An 18,447-nucleotide genomic window follows, 5' to 3' on the forward strand; every position below is an offset into this window, starting at 1 on the left:
AATATGGCACTAACTTTACATAAAACAAGTGGTGCCAGGCACAACAAACCCTGCCCCTTGCACATATTGTAGCTTATTTTGGCATTGATCCAGCTGATGTCATCATGTCTATGCATGAGGTGATGTCAGCATATCAATTGCCTCTATATATGTGCCAAGTTTTAAGTAAATTGAAACAAAATTGATGTTTTTATACACGTGAAATTTTGCCCATTATAAGTAAATGGGAGAAATAATAAAAAGAAGATCATAAAAATTGTGAACTTTGAACTATTTTTCCCCAAAATGTAACCACATCTTTTCTGGGTCACTGGCAATGTATAAACCCAATTTGGTATGAATTCAATCAATAGTTTGCTGCTAGAGTGTTAACAAACAAACAAACTGAACCAAAAACAATACCACTTGCCTCCCCTTTGGGGGGCAAGGTAATAAATAATAAACTTTTCATAACTGATGAATCATTAAACTGAAAATGTTATGGCAAAGCGATCTGGAAAAAAAAGCTTTACAGTGAGGAAATGGCTAAACATTATGGTCCAAAATATGTAAAAGATTCAAGAATAAAGATAAAATTGTACATAGGTAATATCATCTTTGAATTCAGCTGATGAAAGGTAATTTATTTTGGAAATGTAATACAAAAATAAGAACTAGTACACTCCTAGTATAAGTCAAAGACCTTGAGTAGTGGGTTTGGTTCGGTAATCCCCTGACCTCTGCTTTATGTTTGTTTTTGGACAGACCTCAGATGTGTCAGTATAAACATTTTCTGTGATGGGTTTGATCACCACCTCCTGAAATATTCTGAGATATTCTCCAGATTTGAAAGAAAATAAATGCAATGACTGAGACAGCATTTTTTGAGTCTGTGTTTCCAGAAATTACACTGTAAACACAATGCTTTTATGTCTTTTTGGACTCATGTAAAGACTGACGATTTTTTAAAAACAAGATTTTGTTTAGATCTTGTTTTGAAGAATAACCAAGAATCTGCAAGACTGACTATATCAGACTTTTACTTATTTTATATTTCACCTGTTTTCTGTCATTACACTATGTCTTATGATATCTATTTCTGGACCCTGGAGGTGAGAAGAGACTTAATGAAGCGGTGTTACAGTGTTTCCTGTTAACTCAATAAAACTGTAAATAGTTTCAAAAAATCTAATCCAGAATCTGGCCTCTTTCCAGAGTCCATTAAAGTAGAATATGTCAAGTATGGTTGTTAACCTGCTAACAGACAACTACAGGAGATTTAGAGACAACAGCCTTGATGAAGTCCATAAAAAGACATAAGTGCAGACACAAACTCTATACTCCAGATAAAGTGTTTTTCATTCCTTATACATTTAGCCAAACTGTTGATCATGCTTGGCAACATGACATAAATACAGTTATTGAAGAAAAAAGGTTTTCAGGGCTTTACATTGTGAACATTTTCTAACAGTGTTATCTACTGATACAGACAGTGATATGAGGCTCTGCTCTGCTTTGGCTCTGCTCCAGGCCTGTTGAGACTGGAAGAACTGGTCCGCCGCTTTCTCATCTCCCGGGAGACCCTGTCAATCAGGATGCTGGATGATGACCTGGACCCTACGCCGCTGCTGAAGGAGATCCGTGATGACAAAGTGGCCACCATCATTATTGATGCCAATGCTTCTGTCTCCTATCTCATTCTCAAGAAGGTCAGTCCTAAAACATCAATACATGTTTCACAGCCATCAGCGTATGAGCAGGATGTGTAGTTAACCATAAATACAGAATACTATCACTCAGGACCATCTGCAATGCCTGTTTTATCTACTTTCCTAGTTGGGATAAGTCATGACGGAACAGCAAAGGCCATCACAAATAAAATAATAGAATTACTGTGCATGTAATTGTGTGTCTCTGTATACCAGTTTACATCCATGTTTTAAGACTTCAGTGAGGACATGAATAAAAGATATGGGGTTTATTTTTTGGTTTGTTTTTAGACTGATGCCTTCATCACATAGAGAGAAGACCATGACCAATGCCTAACAAGGTGTCTGCTAGATTATATTCAATGAGACCTTGTTTTGCTCAACTATGTGCAAGCGAGCTGTTGCACTAAGATAACTAAATGCAAGCAAAAGGAAACATCTTAATAATGTAAATATAAAAATAAATTGTTTGTAAATACTTTCCTTTTCTATTGTATAGTTGCTACACTAGCTTTGTTTTTCCCATCCAGAGTCTGTAATTTGTAGTGGATGTTGTATTTATTGTTTATCATTTTGAAATATACCAGGTTAATGGTGGGTTAGTGTGAGTCTCAGAAGGAAACGACCCCAGGTCTATGGAAGAAATTATACAGACATTTGTAAAGGTGATTGAAGGGTGGATATGGAATTTTTAATCCAAATGATTGGAAATAGATGTCACCACAGTGTCATTAGAGTGTCAGAGGGTTGGAAGGGGATGTGTTCAGTGGTCCCAGAGGTGGGTTGGGGGTGTAGGAACTCAGAGGCTGATACATAAGACATGGAAATGATCAAAGACCTGACTGGACTGAATAGTAGTCTGTCCTTTTTGTTCATCTTTAGCAGGCAGATACTGGAAGGGAGGAGTATGTCCACTTAAATAACCCCCCAGTGGGAGGCTTATTTCAAATGACTTCCTGTGAACCAGACTATTTTTTGGGAGAAATGGAACTTGTCTGTGTATTGGCACGTGTTCATGACATGACTTCACCTAGAGACTATTTTTACAGACGAGTATATGGTGCTGAATAACGGTCTGAACACATGATTTAAGAGAACATTGGAGAACTGGGAGGATGACGTTTGACCTTTTGGATATAAAATGTCATCACTTCATCATTTTATCATATTACACATTTGTATGACATTTTGTCATAAGTATTGTATGAATTGAGTTGTGTGTAAGGCTGGGTATTGAACTTTAATACCTTTATGGCACTGACTGAACTGCGTAGATACGATCTGTTTGGCTTTAACCATTCTGAGCTGTTGTGAGGTTAGAGCAAAGGTCTCTGGGCTCTCTCCTCGACCTGTGAATTCTACAGAACAAAGTGACAGATGACTGTTTCCTCAAACTATCTCCTTCTGTTTCCTTTAGGAATGTGTCATACATGCATCATTTGCTATGTTTTATTATGTTATAGATATATTAAAACTATTTGGTCAACTATGGAGAGACTCTCCATCTTCTGTCTGCCTACTAATGAGTTTTGTCATTTATTTATAGTATATGAGCTTTGTACACTGGGAGGTGCAGTCAGAGCTGGGTTGATCAATGTCTTGTATTGAGTAATCTGTTCTCACAAACTCATTCCAGTAAATGTCTCCTCTGTTAGACAGTACTTTCAGTCTACTGGGTGTTTATCAGTCAACATCTGCTCATTAAAAATTCCATATCAACATCCTGCCACTAAATATACCCGGTATTGTTTAATTCCTTATTCCTATACTGCAGGACTAATCTCAATCGTAATAGCTTTTAGAAATGTTATTAATTGTATTGCTTTGACAGACTAATTAATATGTTAAATAGTGATTTTTTTTTTTAAATCTTGCAAGACTGCTCGGAGTGTAGAACAATAAAATTAAAGCAAAAAAATCTAAAAGATATGTATTTTATTTTGAATTGTTAAAGTTTGTATAGTCGTGCAAAAAATTATGAGTCCACCCCATGTTTTCTTCAATTTCTTGGTCATTTTAAGGCAGGGGTGGCCAACCCTGGTCCTCAAGAGCCACTGTCCTGCATGTTTTAGATGGTTCCCTCTTCCAACACACCTGACTGTCGTTATCAGGCTTCTGCAGAGCTTGAGGATAGGCTTATCATTTGAATCAGGTGTGTTGGAAGAGGGATAGATCTAAAACATGCAGGATAGTGGCTCTCATGAGCCAGGGTTGCTGACCCCTGTTTTAATGCCTGGTACAACTAAAGGTACATTTGTTTGGACAAATTTAATGATAACAACAAAAATAGCTCATAAGAGTTTAATTGAAGAGCTGATATCTAGCCATTTTTCATGTTTTCTTGATAATAACCAAAATCACTTCAGTTCTTACATCAATAGCTATGGCATTATACTGCCAAAAACAGTGCTTTTAGGCATTCCATGTTTTCTTTTCTGTCTGTTTTAGTCACATGATACACAGGAGTTAGTACTTGTTTACATAACCACTGTTTTTGATGACTTTTGATGGGCTACTAATTTTTTCCGTGACTGTATGGAAAAAAAAAATCATATGATGCCCAGTACTTGATATGGGTAAGAATTACTGTATGTGTTTCATTAGGCCACAGTGACTTTGTCTTTTAGTCATTAAAATGTAATCAGTTCATAGTTGAGTCCAAATAAATGTTGAGTTCCATTAAGTTGATAATGTGTCCATAAGAATCGGACTGACACTGCCTGTCATAGACACTTTATGTCATAGACAGTTTATGCATCAACCCTCATTAAAGGAGAATCACTTACACGCTTTACAAAGTATTTGACAGAAAGTCATGGTTCTGCTTGGATGTGGTGCAGATGTTACAGAGGCCTGTTCTCATTCATGGCACATGTAATGTCTGTAGCCCCCGAGTCAGAGTTTGAGTGCATATGGGATGTTTTCACATTGGCGCGCCTGTCCGCCCTCAGCTAAATGTCCTGGTGTTGGCCTGATGATATAAAACCGTGATTAACGTATGCTTTCTCCACCTCCCTCCCCTCTCCACTCCCATGTTTTTTTCCTCTCCTGCTTTCTCTCCTTTGCTGACTGCCTCTCAATACCTTTGCTCCTTTGCCCTCTCCATCAATCTCTCTCTCCCTCCATCAATCTCTTCATCTTCTCCACTACTCTTTTGTTCTTCCTTTGTCTCACCTATCTCTACTTTACTTTTTCATCTTTTCACTTTCATTCCGTCCGTTATTTGTCTCTCCTACAGGCGTCAGAGCTGGGGATGACATCAGCGTTTTACAAGTACATCCTTACCACCATGGTAAGAGCATACAAATTCCACCCTACGCCGCCTTTCTCCTCTACTCGTCTATTTCTACTTGTCCTCTCTCCTCCTCTTTCTGTCCCTTTATGAGCGAGAAAGGCACTAAGGCGGAGAAAGTGTTAGATAAAAGGATAAAAGAGAGGTGACAGAGAGAAAAATGAAGGATGAAAAGGAGGTGGAAGAGAAAAGGAAACGATCTGAGACACAAACATACTGTACAAAGATGTGGAAATGTGAAATATATGGAAAGGATAGCAAAAAAAATAAAGAAGAGGTCTGAGGCACTGAGGTGAAGGTGATGACAGACGTGATGTGCCCTTTTTCTTCTGCCACCCGCCAACTCTCTCCATGCTTCTGCTGTTTTCATCTGCCTCTTTGATACATCTCCCTCCCTTTCTACCATTTGAATTAATGTGTCACTTTATGCTGTGCGCCTGATTTTTATTTTTTCTCCTCTCCGCCCTCTGTACGTGCTGTGCTCTTCATCTTAAGATGCCACGTCTTGTGTGTGTTTCTGCGGTTAAAAACAAGGCACTGAAGTCATTTCCATCAACCTCTCTTTTTTTCAGTATTACTGTTTTTTTTTGTCTTTTACGGGATGTCTGTATCTATTTTCCTCTTTCTCCGTCAGAGATTAGATGGTGTCATCAATCAATCAATCAATCAATCAATCTTTATTTATATAGCACTTTTCATACATTGAGGATGTAGCACAAAGTGCTTTACATATAAGTTTGAAAATCAGTACCTCCCAACCACCCACTCACACACACACACACACACACACATACACACACACACACACACACACACACACAAGCACACATACACTTAAAAAGACTGACTGTCATGTTGTGTAGCCTCTCTTTTCTTATTCATCACAATGCCCCTTTTCACATATTTATGTCGCCTTGGTAAAATTTGATACAGTCAACACTGTCACTCACCTGAATTTCCTGTATCTCTCTCTGCAAATAATACTCCTCCCTCCTCTTCATCTCTAGGACTTCCCTCTATTGAGACTGGATGATATAGTGGATGAGCAGTCCAACATTGTGGGCTTCTCCATGTTTAACACCACACATCCCTTCTATTTGGAGTTCATCAGGAGCCTCAACCTTTCTTGGAGGGAGGGATGTGACCTGACATACCCAGGCCCTGCGGTGAGTCCTGTGGACATATGATTACTCAAGTGCATGCACATTCAGAAGTCATTTTTATTGGTTTGTTTGTATGCCAAGTTACATTAAGCCACTTTATTCCTCACACTGATTCATGGTGCAGTTAAAGAGATTCAGCTAGTCTTTTGCTTGTATTTAATGGGTATTGATGTATCCATCTGTGTTTCCTCCCCACTGGTTTTCTCATACCTCTTCTCTTTTCCCCTCTTATTCCCTCTGACTCCCTCCCTCCATCTCTGTTAACTGTTCAATCATCTACACTCGCGCCTCTCCTCTCTCCATATCTCTTTTGTTTCCCTGCTCCCTTTCCACAGCTCTCGTCAGCGCTGATGTTTGACGCGGTGCATGTGGTGGTGGGGGCGGTGAGGGAATTGAACCGCAGTCAGGAGATCGGAGTGAAGCCACTCAGCTGCACATCGCCTCAGATCTGGCAACATGGGACCAGTCTTATGAACTACCTGCGCATGGTAAATGTCTACCTGTGTGTAGCACGTCTCATGCAATCAGTTGCATTGCTCATATACATGCAGTAATTAGATACATCAGTATTTGTATCCAGAATAGAGACAATTTCTTTTTCAGAGTAATAAGGCATAAAAAGTGCATCAGTTGTTTTTGCAACCCAGTCACCGGAATAAAATGCTGCCAGTGTATATTCTTGCAAGCTACAGATGTGTATTATTGGCTTCTGAACCAAAAATATGTTTCCTATGAATATTTCTAGGTATGTGTGTATCAGTGTTGTAGTGTTTTAACAGCTCCACACGCCTTTGGCATTTTGAAGGAATAGAATGACTGTGGAGTAGAATAACAACTGTGTCTCTCAGAAACAATAGTATTATTAAAGTTTTCATGGTTTGGTTTAGGCACTGACAGCACTTGCTGAAGGTTAGAGAAAGATACCAGGGCTTTAATACTGACAAAGTCCTCAAAGACATGAGAAGGAAAGGCAATAACCTGAAGCATCTTTATAAATTTTTCAACCAAACCACAGTTTTTTTTACAACTCCATGCAAAAAGTGTTTAATGTCTAAACCTAAAAACCCTTCGAAGTCAGATGAGAACTCCAGTCTCTGGTGGCAAAATCCTGGATTTGATATATTCACCTATTACAACCATCTCCTGCCCGCTGTAGAAAACCAAAAAGTAGTTGATCTAATGAGAAATTGCTTTGAGATTATACACATCTGTGGTTTGAAAAAACATACAATAGCAACACTTTATTCTGTATTCAGTTTTGTATTTTTACTGTGACCCATCTATAGTAAATATTACATCTTGTGTTTGATGAATTATAAACTAAATCATTTGTAGGGTTAGGATTAGGGTTAGTAGTGTATTATTACATTCTATTTCTTGAGTAATTGATTATTTGGCTGGTTGTTTTAGTGTTAAAATGTGACCAAAGTGCATCCTGTATCATCCCCATGTCATGTGCTTGTAACCTCTGTCTCTTATTCTTTGTCATCTCCCATCTCTGTGCGTTTCTCTCATCGGCGACCTGTTGTCAAGGCAGCCTGAGCCCCATCTCTCATTGCCTCCGCCCCAGCAGCCCAACATCTGTCTTTGTTAGTCAACATCATGGTATTCTCCATCTTCAGCACTGTGCCATTCATCATAGACCTGCTTACTGTGCCAGCTCTTGGGTATTTTTTTGGAGCGGCAGAGCTGTGGAGCTGTGAGATGGAGTTTTGGGTCTTATTAGGGAGCTGTTGACTCTCTCTGCTGCTCTGTCTGAGCCACTCACTCAGTCACTTTGTCCAAGTTGATCCGTAGCTGATCACCCTTATCTGGTCCAGCTTCTGACACTTCTGTATTTTCTTGCTGCATGCTTTTCTTTGCTGTTTACCCTCTGTCCTCCTAATCAGACATACGTTTGACTAATCATGATAGACAGGATGAGTCTGTTCTTTTATTCCAACATCTATTCTTGTAGTTTCTACCTTCTTTACATGATTATTTCTTTTTCATTGTATCATACCTTACTCCTTTCCACTTCCTGCCTTGCTCACACCCCCACCCTCACTCTGTTCTCATTTTCCCTGATTCTTACCTCACTCTCTCCATCTGCTTGCCAGGTGGAATACGATGGTCTGACAGGGCGAGTAGAGTTCAACAGCAAAGGTCAGAGGACCAACTACACCCTGAGGATCTTGGAGAAACACAGAGGAGGCCACAAAGAGGTCAGGAGTCACCTGTTATCACGCGGCAGCCAGGTCATATCACCCTTAGGCTTTAGGTTAGGTAACCACATGGGTCAGCCCGTCTGATCTCACTGTGCCGAGGGAGGCGTTTAACTCCGAGGGCAGCTTCATCACAGACTCCCCTGATAGTAGCCAGATAATTTTTGTCCATGAAGCTGGTTTGACGCATATTCACTTGACAGCACTGTGTTTGTAACCTGCAATCAGCTGTAAATATGCATTAACATATATTTAAACTGAAGGGTACCAGAATAAATTAGCTTCTTTTTTATAGCCCGTCAACAGCCGAACATGTGAACTGATCTAAATACTACACACCTGTAGTGTCAAGCCAGAACATATTTTTTATCAGTCCTTGTGAAATGTGTCTTGGTATTCCTTTTTTTATCCCACAAGCTTTTTATTTTTTCTCATCAATGTTTTTCTCACTTTTTTGCTTGTCTGTACATGTGATCTTGTAAAGACATATAAAGACACTAGCGCGTTAACCCGTGGGGAACCACAGGTTCTAGATCCTCTGATATACCTTCTTTGCTTTCTTGCTAAATTCCACTGGCATTTTCAATTGAATAACCTCTCAGCTGGCATGTCTGTTTCTCCCCATGAAATTTGATACCATGGCAACGTGGCCCTATTGTTTATCTGTTGCTAGGTAACCCACTTCAATGATGATTCTATGATTCTGGGCATAGCAACATGATTGGCCATTGGGAGGCCAATGTATTCCAAAATTACTAATATCTCCCAAAATATTGGTCTCATCAACTTGCCGTTTTCGCTAGTCTCTTCCTTGACCAAAAATACACAAGTATGCCAAATTGCAGCAGTCAGCTCTTTCAGGACTTTGTGTGACGCCTGAGACACACAGAGTCCACTTCCCTTTTATAATATCGGATATGTCTATTTAATCCAAACCTGAACAAATCTGTTGCCCTCATATGTTGTGACATAATGATAACGGATTAGATTTATATAGGGATTTTCTATTAACGCATGCTCAAAGCACGTACAATGGATCCATTATTCATTCACACTCTGGTGGTGGTAAAGTACATTTGTAGCCACAGCTGCCCTGGGGCAGATTGACGGAAGCGTGGCTGCCAATCCACGCCAGCGGCTCCTCCAACCACCACCGAACATTCATACGCAGTCATACACCAGTGTGAGTAGCAGCACTGGAGGCAAGGTGGGAGAAGTGTCTTGCCCAAGGATACAACAGCACATGACTATGACAGAGTGGGATTCAAACTGCCAACCCTTCAGTTACTGGATGGCCCACTCTACCTCCTGAGCCACGGCCACCCTAATCGCGGTTATCAGGTGGCCATAACCATTATATAACAGTGAAATGTACATATGCTAAGTGGGTTGGGATTCAAGATCCTGTTCCATATTCTGTATCATATAACATTTTCTCCATATATATTGTGTCACAAATTAGAGCACATTTAAAGATAACCAGCAGTTTGGCTTTCATTTACATCACGGTGTTCTAATTTTTCCTAAAGTATATAGTACAATGGTAAGAATAATGTAAAGTAAAATCCTTTTTTATTCTCTGGTCCTTGACCAGATTGTCCAGGCCATGGCAAATTTAAGGAACACCTGAAAGTGAAAAAGAAGAAAAAGACTGTTAGCTCAACAGGGCTCGTGACTGCGACTGAATTACGGTCGCATGCGCCTGAGAATTTCGGTAGTGCGACTGTTTTTGAGATTACGATCGCACGGTGCGCCAATAAAAAAAATGAGCGAAAATTAATACGTGCGCCTAGAATCATGGCTGCAGAAGTAACTCGTCAGCTGAAAATAAACAAGCTCCACGCCCCGCTGACTGAAGCGGAAAATCTAGTCCCCGCCCCTCGCGTGCGCAGGCGGCATAAACAAAGGGATCAAATAACTCCACCGACGTTTGAAACAATCTCCTGACTTCAGGCGTGGTGTAGACCACAGTGACTAAGGGTACGTTTACACGGCAACACTCCGCAAAGATTTCTCCTTTGCGTTATAAAATCATTCCGCGTTAAGACGACGCCGCTATGATAACGATCTGCGTTAACATGAGTCCGCGAGGACGGCTGAATACGCTGTAGTGTCCATGCCAGACCAGTAGCTGGCGATGTAGAGCTGTAGTGAAACAGTGGTGGTAAAACAGGCGCCTGCGCACAAACAATTTCCGGTTTAGACAGCCTTTAAATGAGGAGAAGAAGAAGAGGAGGAGGCGGACAACACTATTTACAAACAACAATGGCGAGTGGTCGTACAAAGACGCAGGACTTCTTTGTCTGGACAGACGAGCTGAGCACAGTTAGCAGCACGTATGTTGTTCTGAAACCGGCCATTGTTGTTGTGGTTGTTCCTTCTTTTTCTGCAGCTTTATTGTGTCATAGAGGCTAGCAAACCAGCTTAGAGGCGCATTACCGCCACCAACTGGCCCGGAGTGGGTTAACTGGCGGTTCTTGGCTGCGCGCGCATGCGGTGACGACATATTTTACCCCGGAACGCTCCGACTCGCGTTAACACGGAGCTGGAATGCGGAGCGTATCGATAACGTTCCACCCTGGACCCTGGTATCAAAAGTTCCCGGATTCAGGCACTCTAGGCACCGTTTCCATGTTAACAGAAGGCTAATCCGCGATGAAATCTTCCCGGAGTCGACTGAAGCCGACGCCGTGTAAACGGCCCCTAAGGGCCTTTAGGCCATGAAATAAAAAAGTTGGGTGTTGCAAATAATGGTGTGATTCGTCTTTCTTCTCCAAGAACCAACTAAAGTATATACCACACATTGACAATTGTTTTGCACCTGTGTCAATGTAAGCTTTTTCTTTCATACTCTATTCAAATACTTTATTCTAGGTTGTTAACATTGCTTAAATACATATAGGAATATTACTTGGTATGGCCAAGAGTTTTGCTTGTTCTCCAAATTTTTTATATAATAGTGGTGCGCCTAGATTTTAGCCTGTGCTCCTAACTTTTTAGGGTTAGGAGCACAGTGCTCCTAGGTCAAAAAGTTAATTTTGAGCCCTGGCTCAAGCAGAGAGAAATTTCAGAAATTTTTGGTTTTGGCTTATCCTCCAGTGAGCATTCGATAGAAAGGTGAGGAAAGGCAAAAATCCTACATTTAACCCGTATTTCAAAGTCAAAATTAAATGAAGCATAAGTCCACACATCAGTGCAGATCCAGATTGAGGGAATTGTGCTGCGGTTCATTGACTGGAGGAAACACTCTCTCTTCACCTTCTCTTAATCTCTTAATGTCTTGCTGGGCTTTTGGCCAACTGCCTCCCATGTTAACTGTAAATGCCACCTGATAACCACACTTAAGTCTCGACTTTAACTCAGTGGGGGAGTTTGTTGTGATAATTAACATTTTTACCCTGCCCACCTCTTTGCGCAGGAGCACCCACACTGTACGCAGGCAGTGGTGGTTCACAGACAAGGAGCCACCCTTAAATGTCAGGCCAGGATAAAGAGTGTCATATAAAAGCTGTGATTCTGTCTGAGGAGTCATTACCTTTTTTTCTGACCTATTGAAAGATCTGCAGTAATATCTCTCAAAGAAATACCTCTGCAAGCTCCAGTTTCTTCCCTGCACACTGGTTAGGTCATAATCACACACTTATGTATCTAAGTGCCTTTAGTTACTCCATAAAACGGAAATATGTGATCCGTTTTTATGCAATTTGAGGAGGGTGTTTGGAGAGGAAAATAGACACTCAAATGAAACGTATGCTTTTCTTATTTTCTTTATCTTGCCCCAGCTCACTGCTCTGCCTGTAAACAGTATTTGTTTTCACAGCAGTACTTAAACAACTTATACAGCACTACTGGGGATCATTAAATTATTGTGCATATGTTACAGTATGAGCAACACAAAGCACAAAAATGTTATACATTAGGGTAAAGGTGCTTTCCTAAAAAGTAGCCCAGCAAGGTGGACATAAGTACAGATATTGTATAGTAAATGTAGAAAATTTAGAACCTAAACACGCATTATTTATCTCACATTGTCTGTTGATTTTCTCTTTACATCTCCTTTCTGTTAGATCGGAATCTGGTACTCCAACAACACCCTGGCAATGAACTCCACAAGCCTGGATATAAATGTCTCAGAGACATTGGCAAACAAGACTCTCATTGTCACCACCATCTTGGTAAGGTCACCGTTACCTTCTGGACCAACCACACTGGTGGCCCAGAAGTTGTTTTGTTGCTTCACAGGCTGTAGCTGTGTTGCAGATCATGGCTGTTCATGCTGTTTTATGGTCTGCTTCTACTAGTTTTGCTGTCACTGAGAGAGCACTGAGACAGACTTTTCAGTAAATTCGCACTGACAAACTCTTGGTCTTTTGATGATGTTGAGACATCGATAGAAAGACATTTCAGTAAACTCTTCTGGTCGTCTGACACAAAACAGTGGAGACTTTCTCCTTCTAGCTTCCATATGATCAATAAGTCAATAACCTCATTATATTTTTAGGGTTTGGCCTAGATGTGTACAACACCAAATGCATTAGATCCCCTCACCACATTATGTCATGCCATAACATCACACTGAGAATCCTTTCTAAAGTCAGATAAGCTTTAATAGCTCAGATGTTGGTTTTTGAAGAGGTTGCTTGAGTGTATTGGGTGTCATATTTTTGTTAGAAAACACAATAAAAATAGAAGGGCACTCAGCAGAGAGCCTACCAGTGTGAAGGCCCCTCCGTACTGTTATTCAAACGCCCTATTGTGGAGTGTGAAAAGGGCAGTATTAGAAAAAACATTTTAGGTTGTGTGCTTTATCATGGGTCTGTTCTACCCTACCAAATATTTTTTCCTGAAACTCATTGCAGTAGAAAACCTCTGGGGGTGATTACCTTCAGTATAATCTTTGTGAAGCCAGAATAAGAGATACTGAAGTAGAACAAATACTGATAGTTTTTGATTGTGGCATATTATTATTACTATTAATGTTATTATTATTATTATTATTAAGCTGCCAAGACAGTTGTTTTGCTACTTTTATCTCAAGCTGGAGGGAACATTTCCTATCATTTTTATGTCAAAATACTGTAAGTTTTTCCTTGAGGTCAGTGTACTGGCGTACTTGCTTTGGATGTGAGCCTGTCTCAACTGTGTGTATTAGCCAAGTCTGTGTCTTCTCTGTGTCTATGTATTTTAACAGCCAGACTGTAATCATCAGTCTCTCTCAGTCTGTCTTACACTCCTTTACCTCTGCAGTCATTTTGCTCCAACTACCCTAGTGCTTTTAAAGACTTCCCATAATGCATCTGCACATTGTTTCCTTGTTAAAGCCTTGCTCCTTTGCAAATACACATAATAGGATATAACTTGACACCTCCACTCTTTAGCTGCAGTAACATTAATATGGATTCCAGACAGTCCATCACTATTGTGTGGTGCAAAAGAAACCCTTTTGGTCAATAAAGAGAAGAATTCTGTTAACTTTTAACCATAAAGTAATGCAAAATCTTATTTTTCAGTGTGGTTTATCAAGCTTATCTTTAAAACTCAGTGTGCCCAGGTAAGAGGTTTCCAGTGCAACTCTTTTTACAAACAGGTACATAACACAGTTGGAAGAGTCATTTGTCTTAATCTGAATAAAAGTGGTGCTTATTTTCATGGCCACTATCATGTAGCAGCTCAACTATAGTTAATTTGGTATACGATCCATAGTATAATAGTAGTATAATTATATATATATATATATATATATATATATATATATATATATATATATATATATATATATATGTATATTAGAGTATAATTAATATATTAAAAGTATAGTTGACATAACTGTTGTTTTTTACAGTAGAAGTCCCTGCAAACACATTGCATTTCAGCTAAAATTTCCTCCAAAGCTTGTATATCAAATCTTGGACTGAACCCTCCCCCATGAATCCCCTGTGTTCAGGAGAATCCATATGTCATGCGCAAAGACAACTACCAGGACTTCCAGGGCAACGACCAGTATGAGGGCTTCTGCGTCGACATGCTGAGGGAGCTGGCAGACATCTTGAAATTCTCCTTCAAGATCAAGCTGGTGGATGATGGGCTCTATGGGGCTCCGGAGCCCAACGGCTCTTGGACTGGAATGGTTGGAGAGCTCATCAACAGGGTGAGTACTGTTCATCTCCCCATGCGTCTCTCACACACATAGACATACACACACACACACACACACACACACACTCACCAGAATCATAAGAATAGTCACGTACAATAGAATCTAAGCAGTGCTTCAACAAATAGAACCTTTTATTAAACAGACACACTCATTATGTTTGCATGTGTTTACGAGACAATACAAATCTTAATGATCTTATGTTATGTAGCCCCCAAACTCACACTCTTGTATCCTAGTTGTGGTTCTTTTTTTATTTGAGGGTATAATTATAGACATATGTAACCCAAAATTTAAAATTAATAATGGACATGTATAACAGAAACAAGTGCCAGTCCATTGAAGATAACTCTTAAAGGTATGCTATGGTATTGAGAAATTCTACAAGAAAGAGCAATTAACATAATAAAAACAATATATAGGATAAAAAAAAAAATCCCTTCTGACCCAGTAGAGGTTTGTGGTGGTGCCTGCAGAGAAGCTTCCATCTTGTGTTTTTTTTGGGTTTTTTTTCTGGATGTTGAAATTTAGGGAGTGTGTGTGTATCCCCCAGCCAATAATTGCACCATGCAGGGGGTGAGCACAGGACTTTTAGCAACACAGAAACTCCAGTTAAAGGGATGTGTTCTCTCTTTGCTTTACTGCAGTTCTGCAAAAATGAGTTCATAGACGTCTCTGTGTGGTCACTTAGAACTTTCTCATATCATTGTACAAAGGTGTTGGTGTCATTATTGGTGTTTTGGAATGGAACCACAGAGAAATGATCAGAAAACAGTATTTTATTGTTTTGTTTCCAGCTTTTATTATACATCTAAACTTCCCCTATGCCCCTGCAAGTGACTATATAAACAGATAATGTGATAATAATGTACGAATTTCACGTTCACACATAGATCTTCAGTTTATTTTAACCCATGAAGACCCAGTGCTACTTTTGTTGCACTTCCAAAATTGCTTTTCTCTGTATTTGACTTTTCTTAAGTGATTTATCACCATTTATTATATTATCCTCTGTATTTTGTGTTTTTTCAGTGTAAATCATGTATTTTTCTATATTTAATTCAATGATAATGTAGATGTTCATAAAAGCTCAGATTAAAGTTGAGGGTTACTATATCAAAAAGAGAGAAAACTGAAGAAAAAGTGACTTTTTCAGTAAAATATATCATTAACATTACCAAGTATCTCCATCCACTATCATTGATCCAACTCCATGGGTTTTACTGGTGAATCAATGTTGTAGAAGATGACGGTGTTTCCATGTTCACTACAGAGCCTCTGATCGTCCAAATGGATCATATCTGATGACCATGAAAAGATGGCAAACTGTTTGTTAAACCAATTATTTACATGGATTGATAGGATTAATGGATCAACAGGTATTAAACAGTTACATCAGTAGATGATTTAGAACGCTGGTGGATGTTTGGGTCTTTATGGGTTAAAAGGACCTTTATTAATGTTGTGGCAATGGCACACCCTAAACCCAAACTATACCCTGACCCTAACTTTAAGAAAACCTTAAAGCAAAGCAGGTCCTTAATGCTCACATTTAATGTTTTCCATTGTGGGATCTAGTTTTTTGGTCCCACAATGTAAGCTGGGTCCCCATGATGCGAGTGTCTAATCAGGTGTATGTCCCCATATTGTAGGAGACACATAAGCACACACACATTGATGCTGTAGCCCCAAACCACAACTCTGCTGTAACTTCCCATGTCTCAAATTGCCCTCGGAGGGGAGTAAGACTCTTATCTAGGACAAAAGCTGACTTGATAATTCCCCAAAAGAGAGTGGTAGCATTGCCTAAAATTGTCTGCACCATCTTTTCTTAGTGTAAGCCGCTCCTGTCCCAGCCAGGCTCCAGTCTTTCTTCCCTGTCCAGGCCTAGTGTGCCTCTGACAGACACTCTGGTTGAAGCAGGCTAATGAGAGCCCCTCTCTGCTTAATTACCATACGGTATACTTCAATTACCAGACTGTGGTCCCTGTGTGGAGCTTGCCACACTGGTGCTCCCCCAGCTCTCCATGCCTCCTCTCCCCCCTACGTCCCTGTTGCCTGATCACTCAACTCTAATTAGCAGCCCATGTTCATCAATTAGCTTTTAATGGAAGAGATGGAGGGGAGGCAGAGCGACCAGAGACCTGCGAGGTTTTATACAGGTGGAAAGACCAGTCACCAAGTGCTTACTTGCAATTAGCCTCATTTGGACAGTGGATAATGTGTGAGCAGGTAGGTGTGCAGAAGTAAAAGCCCAGTGTTTACATCTATATGTTTCTTTGATCTGTGGATAGTCAAACTTTTCATCATTCATGCAGAAAATCAACATTTTGCACAAATACAGCTCTCCTCTACCAATGTAGCAGGTGTCGTTTTTTTTTTGTTTTTTTTTTTGTTTTTTTGCACAGTTACCTGACCACTTGATGTTAACTCCATATTCTACCTCTGTCTTTTTCTCACCCCTACTATTCTCTATCCATCCACCCGCCTGTCTTCGTCAATCCCACAGAAAGCAGACCTGGCCGTGGCAGGCTTCACCATCACATCAGAGAGAGAGAAAGTTATCGACTTTTCTAAGCCGTTCATGACCCTGGGGATCAGCATCTTGTACAGAGTTCAGCTGGTGAGGGTGTTATCTGGGGCTGTAGGGCTCCTGCTGGGTGATACTCACTACAGATCTTGTATTGGATTTCCTTTCTTTTGTTTGTGTTGCTTTTAAGCTGACAGGGCGATACAAGAGATAACGGGCTACACTTCTTAGCTGAAGCTTAAAGAAGAAGACTACATTTTGCATGAGACTTTATATTTGAAGGGTGTAGTAGATTTGTGCACTGAATGCTGCATCCACTGTGTCCAAACTGAAATTTATAGGTGTAATTTAAATTGCTCAATAAGTCAGTGCTCTGTAACTGGGTAACAGTGGCAGCTTTACATTGCTAATGAGGTTCTGGGCCTGAGCCAAGTATGCTTCAGCAGTAGGCATTGTGAAACAGAGCGTTTATGGATTGTAGCATTAGTGTATCAAAGCACTGCAGACTTACTATTAGAGTACAGTGAAGGACACTGCCCTCCTGTGGCATAAAGGGTCTTCTCTGGCATGGCTGATTGGCCTACTACATTTTTAAGCCACACCATACAGTCATGTCTGTCTGTCACTGTATTTATTACCCTCCCTTCTCTTCTCTACTTCTTGTTTCTTCTTCTTTTCCTCCATACCAGGGCCGGAAGCCGGGTTACTTCTCCTTCCTAGATCCCTTCTCTCCAGCTGTCTGGCTTTTCATGCTGCTCGCCTACCTGGCTGTCAGCTGTGTGCTCTTCCTCGCTGCAAGGTCAATACATTACATCACACATTGTACTGACTCACATCTGTGCTCTATCACAATTTATCTTGTTCAACACAGGTCGCCTGTCACATATCAGGATTTTTTTTTTTTTTTTTTTACCTTCCACCACCTTGTAGACAGTTTGACGTGTAAGAAATGACTGATTGGCAATGACTTGACTGATGTGACAGAAGTGCATTACTGTATTTCAGTTTGACCCTAAGGTTGTTTTACTATGCTTGTGTTGTCACCACCAGGCTGAGCCCCTATGAGTGGTACAACCCTCACCCATGCCTGCGAGAGCGCAGGGACATGCTGGAGAACCAGTACACCCTGGGAAACAGCCTGTGGTTTCCTGTTGGAGGTTTCATGCAGCAGGGATCAGAGATTATGCCCAGAGCGCTGTCAACCAGATGTGTTAGCGGGGTGTGGTAAGTCACAAAGTGGACTGAATCTTTATGAACTGATGCGATTACAATTTTCATGTATTGGTGGAATGTAACTAAGTACTTTTATGTGCAATATTAAAATCCAAAGTATGTACCATTTTCCTTAAAAAAAAAACTTTATCCACATTATAGTAATCTTCTCAATGATCACTTCTGAATCACTGTCAGTGTGCG

The 18,447-nt window shown here is 40.3% G+C and overlaps 1 protein-coding gene across 2 annotated transcripts in view; it reads left to right on the forward strand.

The window, feature by feature from the left end:
- grik5 (glutamate receptor, ionotropic, kainate 5) overlaps positions 1-18,447 on the forward strand; it is a 95,955-nt gene that overhangs the window by 64,961 nt on the left and 12,547 nt on the right. For both annotated transcript variants that reach the window (XM_030158749.1, XM_030158750.1), the window contains exons 8-17: positions 1,510-1,688; positions 4,927-4,980; positions 5,988-6,146; positions 6,479-6,631; positions 8,243-8,347; positions 12,415-12,522; positions 14,292-14,495; positions 17,011-17,124; positions 17,721-17,830; positions 18,082-18,255. In XM_030158749.1, coding sequence (XP_030014609.1) covers positions 1,510-1,688; positions 4,927-4,980; positions 5,988-6,146; positions 6,479-6,631; positions 8,243-8,347; positions 12,415-12,522; positions 14,292-14,495; positions 17,011-17,124; positions 17,721-17,830; positions 18,082-18,255 — 1,360 coding nt within the window. The remainder of the gene's footprint in view (positions 1-1,509; positions 1,689-4,926; positions 4,981-5,987; positions 6,147-6,478; positions 6,632-8,242; positions 8,348-12,414; positions 12,523-14,291; positions 14,496-17,010; positions 17,125-17,720; positions 17,831-18,081; positions 18,256-18,447) is intronic.

This window comes from Sphaeramia orbicularis, chromosome 16 (assembly GCF_902148855.1).
Source record: "Sphaeramia orbicularis chromosome 16, fSphaOr1.1, whole genome shotgun sequence".
NCBI lineage: Eukaryota > Metazoa > Chordata > Actinopteri > Kurtiformes > Apogonidae > Sphaeramia > Sphaeramia orbicularis.